A 14,015-nucleotide genomic window follows, 5' to 3' on the forward strand; every position below is an offset into this window, starting at 1 on the left:
AAACAGGAGGAAGTGATTGGGCCAGGTCCCATTTGGGAAACTGAGTGGCACTTGCAATGATGCTAAGCTGTTGGCTGTCATAAAAACTCATCTTTTTTTTTTTTTCAACAGTAATAGTCCACGTGATGCTATGTTGGTGAGACAGCTCGACAGGATAACTAGAGGGCTAGACTTGGAATAAGGAAAACTGCAACTAAATCTCCCCTTAGACACTGAGTAACTCTTTGACCTAGGCAAGTCATTTAACCTTTCTCAGGCTCAGTTTCCTCATCTGTAAAAAAATGATAGCATTTCCTTCACAGGATTGTCATGAGGATCATAAGAGATAAGATATGTGAAGTACTTTGCTGACCCTAAATTGCTATATAAACATTAGCTATTGTTATTATATGACTATTAACTGGTGAGTTCCAGGATCTTGGAAGAACCAAAATTTCAGGACACCCAAAGGGTAATGGTGGGTTTATAAAAATGCTTCAACATATTACCAACAACGACTTACATAAGCAGTGGTATAAAACACATCATTGAAGGCACTTATGACCAGGAAAAGAAACAAGCCAGTCACATAACAAGAATAAGGAATAACCAACGACAGACCCAAGTACTATATAGACATGAAATCTTCAGAAGGCCACAGGAAGGCAACCGGTGCGTTGGTGATGTCTTTCTAGGGAGGACTTACAGAAAGACATGGACACTGCAGGGTGAAAGGGGGGTGAACAAAGGTTATGATCCAGACCATTGGAGAAAGTTCTTACACCCCTAAGATTATGGAATCATTAAGATATTGAAGGAAGGATTTGATAATAATAATAGTAGCTTGTGTTTATATAGCTTTTTATAGTAACGAAGCACTCTATGCTCACTATGGCAGACTATATCTCCTGACATGATGGCAAGAGTGCTAGACTCTTGCTATGGAAACCTGAATTCAAATCTTACCTCTGATACTACTGATATTAGTGATCAGGTATATGACCATAGGCAAATGGATTAACTTCTCAAAATCAAGTCACTTTTCTGAACCTCTTTTTCTTTTTCTTTTTTTTAATTCTCTTTTTAAATTCTGAACTTAAACACCAAACTGATCATTTCCTTCGTTGCTGAGTGACAAAGAAACAGCTATGTACCTGAAGTGGTTGGAAAGTTGGCCTGATTGTAGTAAAGGAAGAATCAGAGATGGTGAGCTACAGATGCTGCTGAAAGAGTGGGTTGATTTGGGATGAATGGAAAGGGGTTTAATTGAATCAGCTGAAAAAGAGGGATTAGACTGAGTGGGTGGAGGATACAGAGAGAATGAATGGGCATAAAAAGTAAACAGAAAAAAATGTTCGTACATGAAACCACACATTTCTATTATGTATAATTTACCTTTCCTATGAAGCATATAATAAATAAGACTTATTAAAGTCAAATGAGATAAGACATATAAAGTGCTTTGCAAACCTTAAAACTCTATATAAATGTTAGCTTTTGGTGGTGGTGACGATGGCAGTGGCAGTGGTGATGGTGGCGGTAGTGATGATGTTGTGGGGTGGTGGTGGTGCTGACAGTGGTTGTGGTGGTGGTAGTATTTATATACTCTCCTGAAATCACACACAGAAAGACAACCCACTCACCTAATGTTAGCCAGCACTGATAGGGTAAATGCTCAGAAATTCCTTCCTTTGGATCAGGGGTTCTTCATCTTTTTTTTTTTCATAATGGCCCTTTTTAACAGTCTGGTGAAGCCTATGGACCCCTTCTCAGAATAATGTTGTTTTTTTTTTGTTTGTTTGTTTTAATAAATGATAATTGAAGGAGATGTCAAATTTGTGTCACAGGTTAGTGAAAGAAGAAGACGGGACAGATTCTCACTCCTCAGATATAGTCCTTCACACAGTGACTAGTTGGCTCAGTGAGTTAGAACATGAGTTTGATTCCTACATGTGACCAATCTACTTTGCTCTTTTCCAGGCAACAGATTAAACCCCTAATGTTACTCAGGCATCTTGAAAGTTGTGATGTAACGATATCACAAGGGTAAATGGGAAAAAGAGTATGGATAGAATCTTATACCAACCACTAGAGAAACAGTTCAAAACCTGTGCCCTTCTAGCAGTGGTAGTATTTCAGTTCCTTGCTAGTAGACTTTTGGTTTTGTTTTTATACACTTAGCACCATGCTTTGCATATCATAGGAACTTTGTTGAATTTCATTGAATATTCATAGGATCCTATAATTAGAAAGGTTAGAGTTAGAAGATCAGAGATAGAAGGGACCTTACAGGTCTCATCCAGTTGAACCAATACCCAAACAATGAAAAGCAATGTAATGGAGGGGAACTGAGCATTGACTCTGGTTTCAGAGGAATTATGTTTGAATTTTGCCTCTGATACTTACCTAGTACCTGAGGAACTTTGAGAAAATCACTTAATTTCTCTTGGCCTCAAGTTTCCTTATCTATAAAATGAGGGGATTGGATTAGATACAGATTAGATAAGATATGTAAAGTGCTTTGCAAACCTTAAAACTCTAAATAAATGTTAGCTATCGGTGGTGGTGATGATGGTGGCAGTAGTGATGGTGATGTGGGGTGGTGGTGGTGGTGATAGTGGTTGTGCTGGACTTAGAGTCAGGAAGACCCGAATTCAAATTCTGACTCAGACACTTTCTAGTTATGTGACCCTGGGCAAGTGACAACCTCTGTTTGCCTCAGTTACCTCAGCTGTAAAATGGGGATAATAATAGCACCTACCTCTCAGGCTGTTGAAAGGCTCAAATGAGATACTTGGAAAGCACTTAGCACAGTGCCTGGTACATAGTAGGCACTTAATAAATGCTTGTTTCCTGACTGCTTCCCTGCCTTCCTACTAGATGGCCTCTATGGGCCCTTCTAACTCTAGATCTATGTTTCAATTATTTCTCTGAAACAGGAATCCCCATTAAAATGTACATAAATAGGCTCTGCAGCTCACCCCCACTTCTTGAAGACCCCACCCCCCACCCCAGATGAAGAAATGGTTGTCACCAGAGATAATTCACTCTACTTCTGAACTTTCTATTTTGAAGAGACTTATGTGGTTTAAATCTGCTCACAACTTTTTACCATTGCTGCTAGTTTTTTGACCCTCAGGGGCCAAGCAAAATAAATCTGATAACTTTTTCATATGATGGCCCTTCAAATACTTGAAAACAGCCACTATGTCCCCATTAAGTCACTACTTGTGATTTTTTTTTCTAAAATCCCACATGTATAAGACTTTATATTTATCACTATTCAATTTCATTTTATTAGATTCAGGTCATGAGAGCAATCCCCAAAAGCTATAACCTAAGCCCATTTATCTCTCTCTCTCACTCTCCACTCTCTCTGTCTCCATCTCTCTCCTCATGTTCCCAGCCCCCCAAATAATCTTAATTTACATGGGCAGATAAGATTGTATATCTTGGGCAGCTAGATGGCATAGTAGATGGAGCACTGTTCCTGGAGTCAGGAAGACCTGAGTTCAAATACAGCCTCAGACACTTACTAGCTGTGTGGCCCTGGACAAATCACTCAACCCAGTTTGCCTCAGTTTACTCATCTGTCAAATGAGGAAAAGGAAATAGCAAACCACTCCAGTATCTTTGCCAAGAAAACTCCAAATGGGGTCACCAAGAGTTGGACATGACTGAAGTGACTGAACAACAACAACAACTGTATATTTATCCATACCTAATCTCTCTCCTGAGTTCTAATGCTGAGTCACCAACCACCTGTTATACCAATCAATTAGATGTTCTTAGACATCACAAACTCAACATGTCCAAAATGAAAATTATTTTTTCTCACCTATAGCCCTTCAAACTTCACTATTTCTGTTGAGGGTACCACCATATTTCTACTCACCCAGGTTTACATCCTTGGCATTATGCTAGATTCTTCCTCTCATTCATCTACTATTATCCAATCAATTGTCTAGTCTCTACCTCCACAGTAAACCTTATATTTGATTTCTTCTTTCTACTCACATAGCCACTACCTTCGTTCAAGCCCTCTTCACCTACCACCTGAGTTGTTGCAACAGCCTCTTAATTGTACTCCTAGCTTCCATCCTGTCCCCTTCTCTAATCCATTTTCCACAAACTTGCCAAAAATAAGCTTCCTAATGCACAAGTCTGACCATGTTGCTCTTCTGATTAAGAAGCTTCAGTGGCTCCTTAATCCTTTTGAGATAAAACACAAATTCCTCAGCTTTTCTGGGCTTATTTCACACTATTCCCCTTCATACACTCTGTATTCCAGCCGAACAGTACTATTTGTGGTTCCCAAGATTCCATGTTCTACCTCGACCCCTATGTCTTTGTTCAAGTTTTCTCCTGTGAATGAAATGCACTTCCTTCTCACCTCTGCCTCTTAGAATTCCTGACTTCTTTCATGTCTAATCATATGTGTGCTCTACCAAGGGAAGCCTTTCATGATTTTCCTAATTACTAATGTTCAATCCTTCCTCAAATAATCATGTATATACTTATTTGTTAACATATTATATCTCCCAGTACGGTTATTGTATAACTCTTAAGGGCAGGTGTTGTTTTGGTTTTGTCTTTGTATCCCATTACTTAAGAAAATGATTTATATACACAAGGAATTTAATAAATGATTTTTTGATTGAATTGAATTTTATATCCCAATTCTGTCATCTAATATGTTAGCTATCCTTTCTAGGTTCACTTAACTGAGAATCTGATCAGAATGTCATTTATATCTTCATAAATCTATGATTAAAAGGTGTAATGGGACCCACGTGTACAAAAAAACTTGTAGCAGCTCTTTTTGTGTTGGCAAAGAATTGGAAATTGAGAGGATCCCGATCAGTTGGGGAATGGCTGAACAAGTTGTGGTATATGAATGTAATGGAATACTATTATGGTATAAGAAATGATGAGTAGGTAGACTTCAGAAAAACCTGGAAAGACTTGTATGAACTGATGTAGAGTGAAGTGGGCAGAACTAGGACAACATTGTACACAGTAACAGCCATGTTGTACAAGGACTAATGTTGATAGACTTAGCCCTTCTCAGCAATGCAGGGATCTAAGACATCTCCAAAGGTCTCTTGATGGAAAATCATGAGAGGTTCCTCCTATTGGTTCTAATTTTTCTTTACAACATTACTAATGTGAAAATATGTTTAATAGAAATGTATATGTATAGCCTATATCAGATTGCAAGCTGTCTTGGGGAGGGAAGGAGGAAAGGGGAGGGAGAAAAATTTAAAACTCAAAAGCTTATGGAAGTGATTGTTGATAAATCAAAATTAATTTTAAAAAGGTGGAATGGGACAGAGCTAAGGGAAGATTCCTTGGGAATTTTGCTAGAGACCTTCCTCCTCGATGCATCAATCTATTAAATCGTTATTTTTTGGAGTTAACAAGTTCTCTCTTCACTACTACTAGTCTACTATTGCCTAATCCACATCTCTTCATCTTCTCCACAAGGATATTTTGTCAAAAACCTTGCTGAAATCCAGGTACTCTCTGTTTATGCCACCAGTCAAAAAAAAGAAAATGAGGTTAGTCCGGCATAAACTTTTCTTTATTAAGAGACCATGTTAGTTTTTATTGATCACTATTCTCTTTCTATGAACTCACAAAGCATATTTTTGATCATGTATAATGGAATTTTTCTAAGAATAAAAGTAAATTTTACCAGCCTCTCAGTCTAAAGGCTATATGCCCTTTTGAAAATTACCATATCTGCTTATCTCCAGTGTTGGGGCATCTTTCTCATTTTCCACAAATTCTTAAAGATCAATAATAGTGGTTCACTAATCACATAATTGAGTTCTTGAGGCAGGTAGGTATGCTCTTACCATTTCTTCATGTATGTTCTAGGAAAGCCAACATGCTACTGACACTCTTCATAGCTTACTACAATATAAGATGAAGGACAACAAGGTTCTGCATGGATCAAATGAGAATCACTCTCCTCAGAAGGTACCAGCCATCAAAAAACATAATTATAAAGAATTAAGAGCTTGATTTATATAATACTTTATGGTTTACAAAGCACGTTACACAAATGATCTGATTGGATCCTCACAATTCTGTAGGATAGATAATGCAAGTATTATTATTCCTTAGTTGAAGAAATTGAAAACATAAGAGCTTGAATGACTTTTCCAAGATCATCCATGTATTAAGTCACAATATCATAGATCTCTAAAGTTTGAAGGGATCTTAAAATTAGGTAATCTAGCTCCTTGATTTTTATAAATGAAGATATAGAGAAATCAGAGAGCAAGTGGCTTGCCAAAGGTCACAAAGTTAATAAGCAATAGAGTTGAGATTCCAACTTCATCCTCAAGACTCCACAATATCCTACTGCTTCTTGTTAGGGTTAATATTCAGACCCAATTCTCCTCATTCTAAGTACAGTGCTATTTCCAATGTATAGTGTTATTTATCAAGGACAACACACACACACAAAATGCTGGATAAATGCTGGAATTCAAAGGGCTATGGACACCTTTCAATTCAACACACATTTATTATATTCATATTAAAATACACTGTGCTTAGGTGCTGGGGATGGAAAGATAATAATGATAGCTAAGATTTATGTAGCAACGACAACTTTGTGAGGGAGTGTACTACTATTATCCCCTATTAAACAAATGAGGAAACTGAGACTAGAGATTAAGTCACTTGTCCAGGGTCACAAAGTTAGTAAGTGTATAAGGAGGGATTTGAACTCAGGTCTTCCTGATTCTATAGGTTCATGACTCCATTGACTTCATACTACCTCCCAAATGAAAATGATAGTCTCTGCCTTCAAGGGACTTAGAGTCTAGCCAGATAAATACAGTGAAACATAATGCATAATGCAAAGTAGAGTGTTAAGGCTAAAAAGAAGAGATAGAGTGAGTGCTCTAGGAAAATCTGCAATGAAAGAAAACTCTTTAGCTGTGGAATCAGAGAAGGCTTCAGCAAGGAAGTTACACCAGGGTTCAGCTTGAAGGGAGAAAAGGATTATGCTAGGTAAAGATGAGGAGGAAGGTAATTCAAAGAATAGAGGAGATCCTGTGTGAATTCACAAAGGTGGGGGATGGCATGCTAAATTAGGGAAACTGCTGCTAATCTAGGTCAAGTGGAGCCCAGAACAGAATGAGGAACGATGTGAAATAATCTGAAAAGGTAGGTTAGACCAGAAGTGTCAAACACACAGATATCTGGCTGTTTGCAGCCTACAAACCCCAAGTGTGGTTTGAACTAGATTAAAATGTTATTAAAAATATTTAACAAAATAAATTAGTTATAAGAACAAATATATAAATACATGATTTTCTAGTACAATATGTGGACCACAGGGATCCTTATGTATGTTTTAATGCCCTCTATTTCTACTTGATTTTGACACCACTGGGTTAGAAAACCTTACCTGCCAATCTGAGGAGGGCATGTTTTATCCTCCAGGGCTTCTTAAACTTTTTCCACTCAGGGACTCCTGTTGAGTCAGCTTTTGTTGGCTTGCGGGGCCTAACGGCATGCACAGTGCAAAGTGCACATGCTTTGTGTATAAATCCAAGGTTGCGGTGAAGTTGCACAATGCAACATGGCCAAGAGCTGCCAGAAACCCCTTAGATTTATTACACCTTTGATTTTGAATTAATTTTTGGTTGTTGCATGTTCAGAAAACTTTTACTGTTGCCAAATTTTTTGTGACCGGAAATGGGGTCACAACTCACAGTTTAAGAAATGCTGCATAAGCAATAGGGAACCACTAAAAGTTAATGAGCACAGGAATGCATGGTCACACCTGTGCATTACTATTTTGGAAGATTATTTTAGCAGAAAATATTGAGGATGACTATTAGGTCTATATCTCAAAGAGATACAAAAAAAGGGGAAGGGAGGCTCTATCTACAAAAATATTTACAGCAGCTTTTTTGTGGTAGCAAAGATTTAGAAATTGAGGGGATGCCTATCAGCCAGGGAATGACTGAACACGTTGTAGCATATGATTGTAATGGAATATTAATGCTGTAAGAAATGATGAGCAGGCTGATTTCAGAAAATTTGGGGGATGGGTGAGAATAGAGGCAGGTGGGCCTTTTGGAAAGCTGTTAAAGTAACTGAGGCAAGAGGTGATGAGGGCTTGCACTGTGGTGACCGTGTTAGGAGAGAGAATAATAATAATTAACAATAACAATAATAAAAACTAGTGTTTACATGGTGTTTTAAGGTTTGCAAAGCACGTTACAAATATTATCTTATTTGATCCTTACAATAACCTTGGGAGGTAGGTGCTATTATTATCCCCATTTTATGTATGAGGAGACTAAGATAGAATTTAGATGATTTGCCTAGGTTCAAAACCTAGTAAATGTGTGAGGTCAGATTTAAATTCAGGGCTTTCTAATGTCAGGTCAGGCACTCTATCCACTGCACTACCAGCTGCCTTCTAAGAGCACAGGGGAGAGAAAGAGAAATGTATCTGTTAACTTGAAACAAGTCAAATAAGGGATTTTGCTACAGTTTGTGGCAAGGTACTTGAACCTTATAAGTGTGGAACAATTTAGGGTCTAAGACTCTAAGTATTTAGGAAAAAAAGATGCTGGTATTCAGATACTTTTTAAGGCTCTGCTATCCTCTTATTTTATTATTACTATAACTGGCACACATCCTACTTGAATGCTGGAAAGCTTCATGATGGTGACATATCCCACTTTCTAAAGACAGGAGCCAACTGGTTCTCTTAAGCCAGGGGGGCATCCCAGAAAATGGGTCATCAAATGAAATATAATTGTTGAGTGTCTACCAAATGTTTAGCACTTTACTTGGTATTATGAGGCAACACAGCCTATAGGGCACTGGACTTTTAGTCAGGAAGACTTGAGTTCAAATGTGACTTCAGACATCTACTAGCTATGTGATCTAGGGAATGTCACTTGACCTCTGTCTCTGCTTCCTCAGCTGTAAAATGGGGTAATAATAGTACCTACCTCGCAGGGATGTTCTGAGGATTAAATGAGATAATATTTGTAAAACATTTAGCACAGTGCCCAGTAGCTAGTAGGTGATATATTAATGTGTGTTCTCTTCCCCACCCCAAAGATATCAGATATAATAACAGCTGATATTTATATAGCATTTTAGACATGTTATATCCTTGCATCTTAACAAAAAAATCCTGAGAAGTATGAGTATCTACATTTTACAGATGAGGAGACTGAGGCTTAGAGAGACATCATATGTAGGATCTGAATTTCTGACTCCAAATACTAAGATGATGCTACATTTCAAGATCTCTCCTCCAAGAGCTTACAGTTGATTTGTCTCAATAAGGTTATATTTAGAGAGCATTACAGAAACTACATATTCTATATCCACAAATATCCATATATGCATATATTTTATATACATGTGTGCATACATACAGAGAAAGAGAGAGAGAGATAGAATAGTGAGCTCCTTCTCTTTCTTCATTTCAATTCCCTTTGACATCATTCTTTTCCCCTCTTTCTTCCTTCCTCTGGGTCAACAATGAGATAGCCTTTTTCCTTGAGAAGACAAATCCTCTCTATATACTTATCAAGAACATAGCAAATATTATGGGCTCAATTAACTTTTTTCAGTAGATTGTCCCCTCAATCATGTCCCTTCTCTCACTCTACTCTTCAACTCCTACTTATCTATTAGTTCCTTCCCTATTGCCCACCAAACATTCCCAAGCCTCTCCCATGCTTTAAAGAAAAGGCCTTATCTAGATTCTTATCATCCCCTAGAGTTTTCATCTTATATTACCCCCTTTCACTCCCTCAAAGTCCTAGAAAAACCTATCTGTATTTATTTCTTCCTTTTCCTCTCCTCTTACCCATGTCTCAACCTTTTGCAGGATGGATTTTGAACTCATCACTCATCTGAAATTGTTTCCTCTAAATTTACTGATAAGCCTCTAACTTGTCAAATGATGATCTTTTCTATGTCTTCATCCTTCCTGAACTCTCTGTTGCTTGACACTGTTGAACACTCTTCCTGGATCATCTTCACTCTGTTTTTGTTTTTGGATACAACTCTCTTCTAGTTCTCCTCCCTGTATGACCTCACTCAGTCTCCTTTGTTAGCTTTCATCCCTATCACATCCCTTAACTGTAGGCATGGCCCAAATCTCTTTCCTGGTAACTTTTCTCTCTTTGTGTTCTCTCTTGCTGACCTCATTAACTCCTGTATGTTTAATTATCATTTCTATACTGATGAATCACAGATCTCTTTAATCAGCCCCTGGGTCTCTCTTGAGCATTATCAACCATCTACTGAACATTGCAAATCGGATATCTTAAAAGACATCTTAGACTCAATATGCCCAACAGAAGTCATTTTCTTTTCTGCCAAAGTTTCCTCTCTACTCAACCTCTCCATTTCTGTAAACACATTACAATGTTTGTAGTCTTCCAGTTTTGTAACCTTCGGGTTATTCTTGACTCCCTCACTCTCCCAAAGCCAATGATTTGCCAAATCTTGTTTCTACTGCCACCAATATCTCTTGCATCCAATCCTTTCTTTCTACTCACAAGGCCACCATCTTGGTTAATAACCTGAACCATTGCAAAGGCCTTCTAATTGATCTCCTTGCCTCAAGCCTGTCTCTATTCTAATCCATTGTCCACATAGCTGATAAAGTGATTTTCTTTAAGTGAAGACCTGGTCATTTCACTCTCCTACCCAACAAACTTCACTGGTTCCTTATTGCTTCTAGGATAAAATAAAAGCTTTACTGCTTGGTTTTTAAAGCCCTTCCCAAACTCAACCAACCTATTTTTCCAGCCCCATCATTCAGTACTAAATGGTTCAGCAAAAGCACTGGTCTTGCACCAGTTAAACTGGTCTTTTCTCTTTAACTCCACGTACCATTCCATCTCCTGTGTCTACACTTTTGCCCTAGCTTTTCTCCATGCCTGGAATGCACTCTCTTCTCATCTCCATTTCAGGGAATTCCTCATTTTCTTTAAGATGCAGCTCAAGTTCTATCTTCTCTTTTCTTTTAATATGTTTTATTGTATATTCATCAACAAACATAATAATTTCTGCATGAAAACTTTTGAAAAAGGAGAATTATATGCAAAATTTAATTGTCAATAACATTTTAAAATTATATAATATATTTAACATGGTCACCTGAATGTTGTCTTGTTTGTGTCCCCAAAATTCCTTCTCCTCTCTTCTGGACATTCTATATTTCATTTTCTTTTTTTTCTTCTTTTTTTTTTTTGGACATCACCATTACTACACTCCACACCCATAATTCTTCTGCCCCAACACCCTGAACAAAACTAAGCCAAACAAAAAAGATGAAATGCCATCTCCTAACTATAGTTAAGTAAAACAGATCCACACCTTGGCTATATCAAACAATTTGTGTCTCATTCTACATTTCTAGTTCATGACTTCTCTATCAAATGGTGGAAAGTAGGAGTCATCATTGGTTTTCTGGAGTCCTAGTTTTTCATTATATCGATTGGAGTCCTTAAATCTTTCAAAATGGCTTTCCTTTTCACCTTAGTTATTGTATGAATTATTTTTCCGGTTCTTCTTCCTTCATTCTGTTTCAATTCATACAAGTCTTCTCAAGTCATATATCATAATTTGCTCAGCCATTTCCCAATTGATGGGTACCACCTTAGTTTTCTGCCTTAAATATTTTTGTTCACATGGGTCCTTTCTCTCTTTGATCTCTTTGGGATATGTGGTTTTAATGATAGAACAAAGATATTAATATCACTATATGCCTATGAATCTGGATTGCCCTAAAAGGGGTAGGAAAGAATCTGCTCTCAATCTGAACTGACACTACCAGTCTGGAGGATTCTTGTACAAATCCTGTTAGAGGAGAAGAACAGTGGTCCTCAGGACTTGTGTATCTAGGCCTGTTCTTGGGATGAAGTGGTAATGGAGTGAGGAGGTAATATCTCCTCTGATCACATGGCATTCATGGTCCAAGATAGTTTGTCTTTGAACACCAAGTGCTTAATGGAAGAAAATTGTGATGATTGGAAGTGGTTTGCCAAATTCTATGGATAATTAAATCATAGCTCACTGAGACAAAGAGGACAGATTTGAGAAGTTGGAAAGATACCAAGTCAGGTAGGATATACCAAGAATCACTCAGCACATTGATCTTTCAATCTAGCAGCTGAGGTAAGAGTGATCTCGACATAACATGGTAACTTGAGACTAGAGTATGTATTGTTGTTGTTTGTCCTTCATTTTAGAAGAGGACCAATGACATCACAGGGTGATGTCTTGACTTGTGCATGAATTGGATTTAAGTTAGGCAGAATTGCGCAAAGTCATCAGCCTCACCCTCTCTTCCAAAATCATCAAAGTCAAGTGGCAAGAGACAAAAATCAAGAGGACTGGAGATGGCCCAGAATGCAGTGGATGACCTTGGCATCTTTGATGTCTGACCAAGCTGTAAGTACTCCACAGCACTTGCTTCAGGCCATTGGAACAAATTGTTCTCATCTGCCCATCCTGCCAGGGAAAGTCTTCACATGCTTGGAGTAAACACCGTCCTAACTCACAGAGGGGTTTGAGACCCTTTGGTTATCCTCAGTCTGGTTTAGCCCACCTGCCAAAATGGCTATACGGGGGTATGACTGGTATGCATGTTACAGCTTCTTGGAGCCACAGGTAAGAGTTGAGTGCCAGATGGACACCAAATAGAGTGTTTATTGTGATTCAATGGAAAGATGGCTAGATCTGGATTCAGAAGGTCTTACTCCATTTAGAATGTAAGTTCCTGGAGAGCAGGGATTATTATTTTTTTTTTTTTTGCTTTTTTCTTTATGCCTGCCACGTAGTTTTTGCTTAATAAATGCTAGTTGATTGATTGACCTGTGTTCAGATTCTGTTAATTAATTTATCAAAACCCAGTTTCCTTAACCGCAAACTGGGCAGTGTAGATAATCTCTGACATCCCTCTAAATTTATGATCACATGATGCCATGCATTTCCCTGGGCTAGGCCTACACCCCTTGGTTGGCTCCAGTGGCTACAGAAAAGATGGAGTTGCTCCATTTCCCAAAGTGGGCTTGGACCAAAGCCTCATTAAATTCCTCCTAAATCAAAATCAAACTCAGTCAGTTGCATTTAGTCTCTTGATTTCCTTGGAGCAGGAGCTTTCTGCAGCTAAACATTCACAACTCAAAAGTAAGTGATAGGACTCAAGTGGAAAATATTTGTAGAAGGAGCAAAATCAAATGGTTTTGTGTTTGCCAGCGACATCTTAGAGGAACCAGTGGGTATTAAAAAAGGGAAAACAAAAAGGGCTAATATTATAACAAGCCTTTCCTTAAAATACACACATACCAACCAAAAAAAATAAAAAGAGTCAGCCCTTTTCATGGAGAAGAACTGGCAGAAATAATTACTCTATACTTATTGCTGCTGGAGCTGTGGCCCAACTGGGGAATTCAAGAAACAAGGAAATGAGCTATAGCTTCTTGGGCCAACCAACTGGCAGAGAACAATTTACAAAGAGCTCAGTGTATTCCACCTGGAGAGGAGTCTATATTTTTAAATATCACATTTAATTAACACTTGAAGAGAAGAACCTAATGGCTCACCACAGTGATCGGGGGTAGCTTTTGTATGAAACAGATGAAGGGGAAAAAACTGATTATGTACTGGCCATAAGCACAGCCTCTTTAGATTTCTTCTCCCCTCCCCATTCAACCCCCCCCCCACACTCATTCACCTTATATATGCCTAAAATTAGTTCAGACAGCTACACAGAATGAGTGGGTCTTTCTTTTCTTGGAGTGGTTAACAAGTATTGTGCATTATGTCAATACACTTGACTCTTTGGGCTGAAGGAAAGAGCAGACTGGTTATTCCAGAGCTGGGCTCTTCCCCAAGGCTAGGGCAGAGCCAGAGGGATGCCATGGTCATCAGGAGTAGCAATAGGCTTAGGTTCAGAATCCAGCTGTGCAAGAACCCATCTCCCCTCCTCCCAGCCCCTCCCACCTTTCCAGCCACCCACTCTT

The 14,015-nt window shown here is 38.3% G+C and overlaps 1 protein-coding gene across 4 annotated transcripts in view; it reads left to right on the forward strand.

Annotated features, from left to right (window-relative positions):
• Positions 1 to 334: 334 nt before the first annotated feature.
• Positions 335 to 14,015, forward strand: part of ADTRP (androgen dependent TFPI regulating protein) — a 168,165-nt gene continuing 154,484 nt past the window's right edge. The window contains exons 1-2 of one of the 4 annotated variants that reach the window (XM_027839686.1): positions 335 to 1,185; positions 5,863 to 5,964. In XM_027839686.1, coding sequence (XP_027695487.1) covers positions 1,183 to 1,185; positions 5,863 to 5,964 — 105 coding nt within the window. In that variant the 5' untranslated portion in view covers positions 335 to 1,182. Of the gene's footprint in view, positions 1,186 to 5,862; positions 5,965 to 12,266; positions 12,442 to 14,015 lie in introns of those variants that run through there. The other 3 variants (XM_027839463.1, XM_027839611.1, XM_027839533.1) reach the window with 3 other exon arrangements.

The sequence above is a fragment of the Vombatus ursinus genome, unplaced genomic scaffold (assembly GCF_900497805.2).
Source record: "Vombatus ursinus unplaced genomic scaffold, bare-nosed wombat genome assembly UNPS02000577.1, whole genome shotgun sequence".
NCBI lineage: Eukaryota > Metazoa > Chordata > Mammalia > Diprotodontia > Vombatidae > Vombatus > Vombatus ursinus.